The 13,884-nt window shown below is 47.5% G+C and overlaps 1 protein-coding gene across 1 annotated transcript in view; it reads right to left on the bottom strand.

The window, feature by feature from the left end:
- The window catches only part of LOC124553759 (serine/threonine-protein phosphatase 6 regulatory ankyrin repeat subunit C-like), a 92,645-nt gene that overhangs the window by 24,390 nt on the left and 54,371 nt on the right, over nt 1-13,884 (bottom strand). Inside the window, exon 2 of the mRNA XM_047127695.1 lies at nt 2,301-2,550. Within this exon, the coding sequence (XP_046983651.1) occupies nt 2,301-2,550 (250 nt within the window). The remainder of the gene's footprint in view (nt 1-2,300; nt 2,551-13,884) is intronic.

Raw genomic sequence — 13,884 nt, 5'->3', positions numbered from 1 at the left:
TTGGTCAGGACTTTCAAGTCCCAGATGTAGAAGTTGAAAAAGTAGCATGCTCGGGAGGACGCGTTATTACTCTTTTTGTCCTCATATCGCTCTCAGCCCCGAGATGGTCTCTCGCCAGCTGAGCTGCTTCACGGTCGCCCTCATCGAACCTTGATGTCTTTGCTACATCCGCCACATCAGGTTCCTGTGCAGCGGCAACCACCTGGTTTGCTCCAGGCGACGTTGTATACTATCGCAACTATCGCGGTTCACAGTGTTGGTTCGCAGGGCGCATTCTTCGCTGCCTCGGCCGCGCAATGTATCTGGTTTTGGGGGCCTCTGGTGAGGTGTGTCAGCATCTCAATCAGCTGCGCCTCTGTAGTCGCACGGGATCTGCCGCTCCCCGTCTGCTTTCAGCGACGGTGCCGTCCGGTCAGCGCCCTGGGGACCCATCTACTGGCTCGCCTCAGCCCCAGGTGTTACCGACGCTGCCTTCCATTTTGCCCCATGGCGACACGCCGCCGCCGCAGCCGCCGCCGACTGTTCTCCCGCCGGCGACGCCTGCAGTGGACGCGTCGCTGCAACCGCCGGGCGGCTCCCTGGGTATGCGTCGCCGATCGCTTCCTGTGACCAGTTGTCCTCCGCCATGGAACTCTTGCCCGCTCCGGACCATATGTCTTCGCCCGTCGGGTGCTCCGGTCCGATGGAGGTCGACCCTTCGGCCCCTCCTGATTATCTACGGGCACATACACCGCAAGTTGGCGTGCACCCTGGACTAGGTTTTCAGGCGTTTCCTAGCTCCCTCGGACTGAATGGCCGGGTGCGGGTGGCACAGCCTCGCCTGTTGTTAGGCTCCCCACCTCATCACATATGTCAACATGGGGTCCTCCCAACGGCGGGCGGAAGCCTTATAACACCACCGTACGCCGATTTCCGGGAAGGAATGTGGTGTCACCGCCAGACACCACACTTGCTAGGTGGTAGCCTTTAAATCGGCCGCGGTCCGCTAGTATACGTCGGACCCGCGTGTCGCCGCTGTCAGTGATTGCAGACCGAGCACCGCCACACTGCAGGTTTAGAGAGATTTCCTAGCACTCACCCCAGTTGTACAGCCGACTTTGCTATAAATGGTTCACTGTTAAATTACGCTCTCATTTGCCGAGACGATAGTTAGCCAAGCCTTCAGCTACGTCATTTGCTACGACCTAGCAAGACGCCATTATCATTTGCTATTTATCTTGTGATGCATGTGCTGTCAGACCGATGTTCACGAATTATGGATTAAAGTTAAGTATTCCAGCAGCAACGTACATTATTGGCTATATTAATTACCTTATCCTGTTCCAGACCTCACGCCAGCCTGCGTGAGCTTAATGCGTGCTTTTCGGCTACCAATCATAGTGGCTTGGCTGTCTTGCCAAGTCACTACACATGCTTTCTTCGAAACTCAGTGTAGCATGTGCCGAGAAAGGCTAAGTTAAATGTTGTGTTAATGCAAACACGTCACCACCTATTACATCTGAACCTTCTAGCAGGACGAGAGTTCTGGACCCTACACAATTTGATTTCTCATTTCAGTTCTGGCAACATTGCTTCACTCATTACCATATTTTTCCTTCGTCACTGCAGCACTGACTATTTAGGGGAAACATAACCTTTTCTGGTAGCATTCTGTGATAAGATTAAGGGTTTTCCTCCTGCAAGATCAGTGAGCAACTGAGCTGACATCTTTTCTTTATTCACTCACGGACCCAAACACCTTTCTTATTTCTTTCCTTATGATGTGATTTCATGCAAAGAGGCATTAATTAACTACGCCACCACTGGTGCAGTTGTCAAAACTTTCAGTTTAGACACGACTACGGCACTCACAAAACTATGAAACTTATGTGAACACAGGTTGCTGATCATGTTTGGTTTGTGGGTCGCTCAATTGCGCGGTTACCGGCGCCCATACAAATTGCCAATCATTACTCAGTCCGATCTCGCCATTTTCATAAATGATCATGAAATGATGAGGACGATACAAACACCTGGCCCCGAGCGGCGAAAATTCCCAACCCGGCCGGTAATAGAACCTAGGACCCCGCAATGCAGAGGTAGCAATGCTAGCCACTAGAACACGAGCTACAGATGTGAACACCACTGTCGCCGTGTGTTCTGTCATGTATTATGAAATCGCAGTGCAATGCCGTAGTGTACACTAGCCTTAATGGAACAACAGCCACACAGACACTAGTAGCGAATCACAAAACCAGATAATCACACTCCGAACAGCAGGCCTCTTGGACATTGCAGCAGAGTCCAGCTGGCCACCTTACCTCTCTCTCGGGTGTTCCAGCAGACGTCACTGCGCTCCTGACTGCCTTCTGAGCCGGGCGAGCGGCGCACACAGCTGAGAGCCGCAGCGGCAGCCGGCGCTGACGTCACGGGGCGGCGTTGCCCGCTCGCCCCCCAGCAGCAGGCCGACGGCAGGGACCGCACTGCGCGGCAGAGAGGCGGGGTGCGGCGCGGCGCGGCGCGGCTGCACTTCGGCCGGACTGTGTGGACGTCGCCAGCTGGGGATCGTGTCTGACGACAGATGAGAATCTGTTCCATCTTCTGGACTCAGCTGTACTGTGTAAACGCTATACCTGGATCCACTGGAGCAGGTTCAGGTGTCATCTAAGCTAGCACGTAACACACTTTGCAACACAGCTCAAGTCGCCTATCGAGACGATTATTGCGCTGCCATGCTGGATTAGCCAAGCGGTCTGATGCGCTACAGCTATGGATTGTGCGGCTGGTCCCGGCAGAGTTTCGAGTCCTCCCTCGGACATGGGTGTGTGTGTTTGTCCTTAGGATAATTTGGGTTAAGTAGTGTGTAAGCTTAGGGACTTATGACCTTAGCAGTTAAGTCCCATAAGATTTCACACTTGTTTGAACATTTGATTATTGCGCTGCGACCGCATATACAGGAAGTTTCAAAAATAATATTCGTATTTTGAATGCTATATATACGAATATGAATCATTACACACATATTTACGAGCCTCTCAAGTTCAGATTACATATGTTCAATATGTCCTCCATCAGTGACACGAACATTATCACATCGATACTCTAATTCCTTCTATACTCTGGCATGTCATTTATCACTGTTGTTATGGCAGTATGCATCCAGTTCTTCAACTCTTCCAGGTTCTGTGGGAATGTTAGAATATAAACGTTGTCTCTAACGAAACCTAACAGGAAAAAATCAGAGGGTATCAAACCCAGTGACCGTGGAGCCCAGGTGACACATGCTAACTCGCCAGTTCCTTGACGACCAATCCAACGGTTCGGTAGAGTTTCATTCAGATACTCGCGCACTTGGCAACTCCAGTGAGCGGCTGCCCCGTCTTGTTGAAAAATGAAGTTGTCTTTGTGCAGCCTCGAAAACAAGCAGTTTTGTAAAATGGCTAGATACTGCTGACCGTTAACCATGTTTCCATTAAAGAAGAATGGGCCGCACGAACAGATGATCGGGATATCGCACAAAACACATTGACTTTGGGCGAGTCTCGTACATGTTCAATGGCTGTTTATAGGTTCTGTAGGCCCCAAATTCGAACGTCGTGTTTGTTTACCTGACCACTAACATGAAAAGTCGCTTCTTCACTTAACACAATGTCTTATGCGAAAGTGTTATAATTGTCAGTAGCATAAAGAATCTCGTTTTCAAAATGCCACACTTTTGCGTTTGTCGTCGCGACGCAGAGCTTGTAACGGCTGTAACTTGTATAACAACACAACCAACCGACGTCTCAAAACACGCCAAGTGGTTGTTGTAGGCAGTTGTAACTCCCGACTAGCACGATGAGTTGATTTTGAACGACTAGATTGCAAAGTAGTATGAATTTGTGCAACATTTTCTTCATGAACATGACAGCAGGCAGGACTCTTTCCTTTACATACAAATCCTGTATCTAGAAACTGTCGATGCCATCTGCGAAAGTTCCGCCCATTCGGATGGATCAATTTGGTACCTCAGGCTGAAACGTCTTTTCACTGTAATCACGGAACTGCACTCGAGAACACAAAATGATTTCTGCTGCGGAGTAGCAATTTTAAACATATGTCGGTTACCAAGCAAAACAGAAGACAACTGACATCTAGCAGCTATTAACATAAACTAGTCTCTGTATTCCTTGCTCCAATAGCCAAGCCGAGGAGCAGCGATCGATAGTTTGCACAAAATAATACTTTGTAATATGTACATTCTTTTTGAAACACCCTGTATTCATCGTACATCTTACATACACAGGATTTATTATTGAAGATGTCGAGCTATAACGGTGGAGACAAGCAAATGGAAAAACATCATCAAACTTTTCCTAAATACAAGCAAGATTTGCTGCTGTAAATTGTGTTAGACCGGTACAAAGATACAACTGGAAAGAAACGAAAACTCAGATTAAACCCATTGCGGCCAACAAGGTAAAGGCATGGAGAGAAGTTGCTGTTGACTTTAATTCTCGTAACATCGCGGCAAATGGTGACTCGAAGAGCCTGAAAATGTGTTACCAAAAAGATAAGAAAAGGATCAACAAAGCATTTGCACGTGGCGAGGTCTAATTATGTATGTGATACGTAAACTGGAGCAAAAATGATGGCTGAACTCTTCAAGGCTGAAATGTGTAGAAGAGGAGACAGTAATTTCCTAAGGCTGTAATGGAAAGTGGAGCTCCTGAAGCCACAATTTTTTTGTGCACTGATCTGCCAGTTTTTTGCAACCAATTTTGCTGTTTAGAAGATATTTTATAACCCCATTCGTTATGTTCTTGTTCTGATACAGATTTGGATAACACAGGCTGCCGTTCATTCACATTATCAGTAAAAGAGGAGACAGCTGTATCTTCACGCGAAATTATTGCTCTCGTGGATGACAATGAAAATGAAAACGAAGAAAGGGATGTTTAGTCGAGCTGGTTACAACGATACTAAAATAATGTACAAACTATACTGTAACAGCACAACGCTACGTATTTTGCACTGAAAATAGCCTGTAGTTAAATGTAGATCAGCAACACACAAGCCAGTATTCTGTCATACGAGGGTGTGTAGTCTCCTTGGTCCAACGATGTTCCAGTGCCTTCATCACATCTCGAAAATGAGTTTCCTCCAGGCCTGCAAAATAGTTGTCAACTCTGGCTATCAGTTCTTCGTTTGAAGTGAATCTTCATCCTCTGAGACAAATTTTCAGTTTTCAGAAGAGATGGAAGTCTGACGGAGCCATATCAGGTGAATTAGTTCGCGTAATTTAGCAACGGCGACGGCACATGTGAGTGGGCGAGCATTGTCTTGATGACAGATGATTTCCTTCCTTGCTAAACCTGGCCTTTTGTAGTGTAGCTTTTGTTGCAATTTGACCAGGAGGTTAGCATAGTATTCTCCAGTAATTGTTTGCCCAGTGGGGAGATAATCTACAAACAGAATCCCCTTCGCATCCCAGAACACAGATGATGACCTTTCCTGCCAAAGGAATTGTCTTTGCTTTCTTTGGTGGCAGAGAATCAGCATGTTTCCACTGCTTTGACGGTTGTTTTGTCTCTGGGGTATAGTAGTGCACCCAGGTTTGATCTGTGATCACAAACCGATGCAAAAAATCTTGTTCGTTTCCCCTAAAATGGGCCAAACTTTGTTCCGATATGCCCATTCTCGTGTGTTTTGATTCAAATGGTTCAAATGGCTCTGAGCACTATGGGACTCAACATCTGTGGTCATCAGTCGCCTAGAACTTAGAACTAATTAAACCTAACTAACCTAAGGACATCACACACATCCATGCCCGAGGCAGGATTCGAACCTGCGACCGTAGCGGTCACTCGGCTCCGGACTGTAGCGCCTAGAACCGCAAGACCACTCCGGCCGGCTCGTGCGTTTTTGACCCAGCGTCGAGAGTCGCCGCACCCATCTTGCAGATATATTTTTTTTCATATCTAATTCTTCAGGTAAAATGTGATATACCCTTTCAGATGATATGTGGCTAGTGTGAGAAATTTCACGCCCTTTCAATCGGCGATCCTGCTTTGTGCACTTTTGCAATGATTTCTGGAGTAGTGACACATCTTGGCCGACCACTGCACGGATCATTACCTAATCTCTCCCGACCAACTCCCTCAGTGTATTCTGGAAGTCGGCACGAATGTCCTTTGCTTTCACACCTTTCTTTAATCACTGCTCGAATCTCGATTTTTTCCATCTTCGCAAATCATTGCGCCGGAACAACAACAGAGCCACGTCACCACCACAGCTCTCTTCAAAGAGCACTGACGTGACCCGTGTTTACAGGCGACAAACAGTCCAGTCGAAGAATTTTTAACACTTTGCAGCCCTGTCAGCAACTGTGATAAATTAATATGTCAAAAATCCGCCTCAGTTGCGAAATGTTACTGGTCTTTACCCAGGTTTCAGCTAGACTAATCTAGCCTTCTTCAGAAGCGTAAAATAAACTAACACATGCCAGAACAAGGCACGGTCAAACATAGAACGCTACAGTACCGTGGTGCCATGTGAGGCTACGTCGCTCAGCTGAGGAACAGCCCCGGCCCCACTTCGTGGAGAGCGGTCGGTTAATCGCGGACGCTACGTCGCAACTGACTGCGGCACGCGGGTGTGTACTGAGACGGCGGACCAGAGGTGCCTGCCATTGGCTGTCTTTTTCTTATCTACTGGGAAATTACCTATAATGTTAAACTGTAAATTTGTGAGAGAACAAGGCACTAAGTAGATAGGATCCCGATGAGCGTTAACTGTAACCCATCACCTTATTAACTGATAAGAAATTTACTTAGACGTTAAGTTCAGATTGTTACATTAAAAATCACATATTATCACCGCTATGTTGTATGGTTCCACACGATCTCATGTGGGGGGTGAGCAAGGTTATATATGTCCGTAACGCGAGAACTTCTCAGGGTTAGGACAAGGTGGAAATGACATAATTTCCATTATACAGAGAGCAATACATCAATTTGTTAACGCGAAATTTGACTAACGTTGTTATGCTATGGGACTACATTACTACGGATTTATAACTGACTGGGTGTGTAAAGCTTAGGGCATCATTTATAACTTTACGCACAGATGGTCAACGTTGTGTTTAGGAAACCTGTAGTAACTTAACCAAACATACACTAACTATAAACATAATATGTACGACCGTTCGTGATACAGGGTAGTCCATTGATCGTGACTGGGCCAAATATCTCACGAAATAAGCGTCAAACGAAAAAATTACAAAGAACGAAACTTGTCTATTTTCAAGGGGGAAACCAGATGGCGCTATGGTTGGCCCGCTAGATGGCGCTGCCATAGGTCAAACGGATATCAACTGCGTTTTTTTAAAAACAGGAACCCCCATTTTTAATTACATATTCGTGTAGTACGTAAAGAAATATTAATGTTTTAGTTGCACCACATTTTTCGCATTGTGATGGATGGCGCGGTCCCGGAGGAGGTTCGAGTCCTCCCTCGGGCATGGGTATGTGTGTTTGTCCTTAGGATAATTTAGGTTAAGTAGTGTGTAAGCTTAGGGACTGATGACCTTAGCAGTTAAGTCCCATAAGATTTCACACACATTTAAACATTTTTGATAGATGGCGCTGTAGTAGTCACAAGCATATGGCTCAAAATTTTAGATGAACAGTTGGTAACAGGTAGGTTGTTTTAAATTAAAATACAGTAAATACGTACATTTCAACATTTTATTTCGCTTGTTCCAATGTGATACATGTACCTTTGTGAACTTATCATTTCTGTGAACGCATGCTGTTACAGTGTGATTACTGTAAATACCACCTTAATGCAATAAATGCTCAAAATGATGTCCGTCAACCTCAATGTATTTGGCAACATGTGTAACGACATTCGTCTCTACAGCGAGTAGTTCGCCTTCCGTAATGTTCGCACATGCATTGACAATGCGCTGATGCATGTTGTCAGGCGCTGTCGGTGGATCATGGTGGCATATATCCTTCAACTTTCCCCACAGAAAGGAATCCGGGGACGTCAGATCCACTTTCTTAAGAACTGCCCCAACCTCGCTGCTCCTCCTTCCTGTAATACCTGCAATGGCCCCCATCCCACCTACTCCCACAAGTGTAAAGCTAAACCCCCTCCAGCCACCCCTGAGCTTACAGTCCCAGATCATACTGTCGATCCCCCTGTCCATCCCAACAATTCCCTCCGTCTACCCCCCACAGCTGAGGACATCATCCGGTTCCTTACCGTTGTGCTCCAAACCATTCACCCTTTTCAGCACCCCAACACCTTCCAACAAATCTCCCTTGCCGCTCGCTCCGTTTTCCACCTGAACACCTTCGCCACCTACTACCACAACCAAGCCCACTTCACCTTCACACGCCTCGACAGCCTAGTTGAAGTCTCTTCCCTTCCCTCTCTTCCCCCCCTCCTTCCCGCCATGGCGTGGCACGAGAATCTCATCCTCTTCCAGAACATTCGCTCCTTCTGCTCCAACAAATACCTCCTCATGCACACCCTCTCCCACCACCAGGTCAACACCTTCCTCTTGAACGAAACCTTTCTCCAGCCCCACCATTCTATCCGCACCTCTCCCTATATCCTCCACCGCACTGACACTCGTGGTCCTCGTGCGCAGGGTGGAGTCGCGATTGGCCACCTTAAGCATATCCCCGTCCGGCCACAACCTCTCCTCAATGAGCCCACTGAACACCTTATCCTTAGCGTCTTCTTCCCCTCCCTCACCATTACTTGTGCCACCGTCTATGTCCGCTCCACTGTTCCTCTTCCTTCTGACTTCATCTCACACATTGACCGCACCTTCTTCACCTATGTGATTGCCGCCGACCTTAACATCCATAGCCGCACTCCTGCTGCCCTTCGGCGGTGGCATCAGTTCCTCTCCACAATCTAAGGTGACCTTGATACCCTTCCCCAGCACACCCGACCTGAAAGTGACACCACCCACGATGTTGTCATTGCCTCCGCCAACCTCCTTGGGTGTATCGCTGTTACCGTCCTTGACCCCATAGGTAGCGATCACCTCCCTGTCCTTCTCACCATAACGTCTGCTCACTGCCCCCCTCCGGCTCCGCACCCTGCACCCCCTACCAAGGTCGTCCATGACTATTGCCGTGCCAACTGGGATGCCTACCGGGACTCCATCTCCACCCAGGTCGAAACCCACCCTCTTACGTATCGCCATCCTGACGACATCATCCACGCCTCGTCCTTCCTTCAGAAGGTAATTACTGACGCTGTGGAGGCACATGTTCCTACCAAAACCATCCACCGTCCCACTCTCCCTCTGCGGGCTGTCCTCCTCCTCCGTGAATCCCGCCGCCCCTATCGCTCCTTCCTGCGCACTCGTGACAGGGATACACTCCAACGCCACCGGCAAATACAGCGACACATACAGAACCTTATTACAGCAACGAAACGCCGACACTGGCACCAGACCTGCACAAGACTCAACACCACCCTCCCTATCAACTCCTCCGCCTTCCATCGCCTTACTGGTTCCCTTTCCACTCCCCACTACCCCCTTCTCCATAACGATCGCCCCCTTCCTGACAATCTCAGTAAGGCCATCCACTTCACTTCCCACCTTTCCGAGGTCTTCTCCATCCCCGATGATCCCCATTTTGATTATTCTCTTTTGCCCACCGTCATGGAACGTGCCGATACCTCGGTCTCTCCACTTGCTCCTAGTCTCCAGTACTTGGGGCAGTTGCCCCCCTCCAACATAAACACTCCCATCACAGCACGAGAAATTAAACTTATCCTCCGTTCCAAACGCAACACAGCCCCTGGTCACGACTGTGTCACCTACCGTCACCTTCAAGAAAGCCCCTATTCCTTCCTGACTGTCCTCGCCCATCTTTATAATGTCATCCTCTCTACTGGCTTCTACCCTGACCTGTGGAAGACCTCCCACATCTTCTTATTCCTCAAACACAACAAACCTCTTCCTATCGTCCCATCTGCCTCACCTCCGTCTTCAGTAAGGTCCTTGAATCCATCCTCTCCCACCGTATCCATCAGCACCTTGCTCAACACCACCTTCTCCCCCTTACCCAGTGTGGCTTCCGACCCTCCTTCTCTGCTGAAGACCAACTCCTCAGCCTTGTTCACCTTCTGTCCCTCCAGCTCAACTCCCATCGCTTCGCCATTTTTGTTTCCCTTGATCTCCAAAATGCATTTGACCGTGTATGGCATCCCGGGCTCCTCTTTAAACTCTAAAACTACGCCCTGTCTCTCAATTTTGTCCGTCTGGTCGCTTCCTTCCTCTCGCACCGTCCTTCCTATGTCACCCTCCACAACTCCAACTCCCGTATCTTTTATCCCACGGCTGGCATCCCCCAGGGTTCTGTCCTCTCCCCTCTCCTTTATCTCTTGTACACAGCTGATATGGCCAAGCCACCCCCACCGGTCCAAATTCTCCAGTATGCTGATGACACCGCCTTCCTGGCTCTCTATCCTACCCTTCAACGGTCTCAATGTACCCTCCAAACCCACCTTAACCAGTTCACCACTTGGTGTAACCAGTGGTTCCTCCATCTCAACCCCTCCAAAACCCAGGCAATCATCATAGGTCGCACCAGTCGCTCTTTTCGCCTCCATGATTTCTACCTCACCCTTTATGGTCGTCCCATGCAGCTTACCCCCACCCTGAAATACCTTGGCTTCACCCTTGACCGACACCTCACCTGGACCCCTCATCTCCAGACCATCCAGCAGAAAGCCCATTCCCGCCTCCACCTTCTGAAACTCCTATCTGGCCGGACGTGGGGATTGCATCCTTCTACCATCCTCCACACATACAAATCCCTCATCCGTCCTATCCTCTGTTATGCCAGCGTTGCCTGGAGCTCCGCCCACACCCGCTTTTACAAGGTCCTCCAAATCCTTGAATGCCATGCGCTCCGCCTTGCCTTCTGTATCCGCCTTCCTTCCCCCACACAGCTCCTGTATGAACTGATCCCCTTCCCCCACCTCCTCCTGTTACACCAACATCTCCGCATCATTTACATTGTCCGCAGGCTTGATCCCCCCCACCCTCTGGTTTCCTCCTTCCTCTCCACCCCCTGCCCGTTGCCGCGCCTCTATCGCTGTATCCCTCCCTCTCTCCACCTCCACACCCTCCATCAGGGCAATTTCCAACGCCTCCCCCTCCCGGTTAACGAACTTCGGCGTGACTTCTACCCTTCCTTCAAACTATAACCTGGCCTTGTTCCCGCCCCCCACCTCCCCATGGCCCCCTTTTTTCCTCTTCCCTCCTTCTCCCAGAGCGGATTTTCCTCCTTCCCCCCCCTCCCCTGAGACCCTGCACCCCATACTTGCCTCTTTCCTTCCCACATCCCTCCCTACCTGGCCCTCTTCAGCGCGCCCCCCGCTCATTTCCCCCATCTCTTCCCCTCCCTCCCTTCTTCCAGTCTCCCTTATCTCCTTGCGCCTGGCCAATCCTCTGTTTTGACCATCGTCAGCGTGCCACATCAGTGTTGTGTTTAGTGATGTTTCTCCTGTGCGTCAAGAGGTGTGATTTTAATTGTGTACTGCCTTGAGGTTCGCTGTCAGTGTTTGTTATGTGCTACGCCATCCGTTGATACCTTTTATGCTCCAGTCATACTGTGCTTTGTGTTCTTTTAATTGTTGCAGTGTGTGAATTTTTGTGTGTGCTACTTTTAAACAGTTTTCACAGTTTTTTATCTCCATTTTACGGTCACCCTGTTTTTTGTCTATTGCCTTCCATGATGTTCCCCCTTTTTTATATCTATGTTCGCCATATTCTCTCCTTTGTTATTTTTAAATGTCTTCTATTGTTTGTTCTATGTCTTTTGGCTGAAGAGCAGCGCATATGCTGCTGCCAGCCCACCCCGATGGGGAATCGAAATACAATAAAGAAAAAAAAAATATCAGATATAACCTGTTTAGGATATTTCCTGCAAGGCTATTAACTATTTAGGATGAGGATTATTATGAGCTTGGTGAAATTCTCACATAGACTACCAAGAAATAAGTACCTAATGTTTAAGGTAGGGTGTGTCAGGGTGCACAACGACACAGCCAACACACTTATATACTATTGACCGATATAGGTCAAGCATTTACAAAATATAGTCTGCTACCTAACCTTAGATAGGAATAATATCTCAAAGGTTACATTGTATACAGCGTGACAACGCGCAAAACGCTATAGTTTTCATTAAAAAAGATTCTTTAGTGCAACAAGGTCAAACTTATTTGCCTATGGAAGAATACTTTAAACCATATTGCATAAATATTAAACTTAAACTGGCGTCAAGATCTCATCAAAAGTATTGGCCGGCTTGAATTAAAGGTGGGCATAAGACTTAATGCCTGTGGGTAGAAAGAAAAGGCAACGTGTGCCGGCATCGTTAGTAGGTTTGACTACCACATTGTCAGTTCTGTTGGAACTAGAACTTTATTTACCGTAAGGAATATTAATTAAACCTTACTATTGAACGTTACCAAATACTTCGACGCTTAAGACATAGAAATTCACCACGACGTCAACAGCCCAACGAATATCACGTGAACAACTCGTTGCGCTAGGGCTGACCTCTCGTGGTGACTCCGAGAACTTTTCAAAACCACTCTTGCGGTGTCAGACTCTCGTTGCAAGTGCGAAAGAACAGAAAATATTCTCGATAAGAAGTGCCAGTTTGGGAATCAAAGATTTGCATGCCTCGAGCGTGAACATAAAATCAAAGTATAGTGCTCTCTTGCAGAACATGAAATAAGAATGGAAACCCTCGAAATACGTAAAGAAATTAAAGAATTAGAACTTGAAGAAATTAAAAGATTATCAGACTTTTCAACTGACACACTGTAAATTTCTTCCAGTCTTGTAATGTTCAATACATACCTTGTCAATAAATTTCGCACGCATTGCATTGTGACTGCTGTTACCTTCATTTCATTGGGGTATGTAGTCTGTTTTAATTTCTTTGTAGATTATTATAAGTGGGGTTTTGTATATATCTTAATACAATCTAATCAATTTTCTGAGACCAATTTGTTATGTAGAAGGCAGTTTTTAATATTATCCGTGGTGTTCTTCTTCTGATGGGGAATTAAATAACCAGGAGAAAGGGAAGGAAAATCTGCCTTTCAAATTGAAACTTTTCACATTTATTCAGTTTTTCAAAAACTTTTTACATACATTTATTGTTAATGAACGCCTTCCCTCACGCCATAATTATCTCTGTTGTCTTCATGCTCTGCAGATGCAGGAATTTCTGCACACACTCTTCTCCCAGCAAATACGTAGTCATCATTTCAGGTAGCCGCTCTGATGCATTGACAGCCATATCGTGGAAGACAAATGTTGGAACTGTGGTGTCACCGCCAGACACCACACTTGCTTGGTGGTAGCCTATAAATCGGCCGCGGTCCGTTAGTATACGTCGGACCCGCGTGTCAGTGATTGCAGACCGAGCGCCGCCACACGGCAGGTCTAGAGAGACTTACTAGCACTCGCCCCAGTGGTACAACCGACTTTGCTAGCGATGGTTCACTGACAAAATACGCTCTCATTTGCCGAGACGATAGTTAGCATAGCCTTCAGCTAAATCATTTGCTACGACCTAGCAAGGCGTCATTACCAGTTACTATTGATGCTGTTAAACATGTAACGTCAAGAGCGATGTTCACCAATTATGGATTAAAGTTAAGTATTCCAACAGATACGTACTATTTTTGCTAGTCTCAATTCCTTGTCCTGTTCCAGACCTCACGCCAGCCTGTGCGAGCTAAAACGCGTGCCTTTCGGCTTCCTCTCAAAACCGGGTTGGCTCTCTTGCCAATCCACAACAGCAACTATTATAACTGCTCCACGATTTACTTTCATCCTGAGTCCTAAACTGAAACAGGGAAACC

The sequence above is a fragment of the Schistocerca americana genome, chromosome 11, assembly GCF_021461395.2.
Source record: "Schistocerca americana isolate TAMUIC-IGC-003095 chromosome 11, iqSchAmer2.1, whole genome shotgun sequence".
Lineage (NCBI taxonomy): Eukaryota > Metazoa > Arthropoda > Insecta > Orthoptera > Acrididae > Schistocerca > Schistocerca americana.
This window is presented reverse-complemented; position numbering and strand designations above follow the sequence as displayed.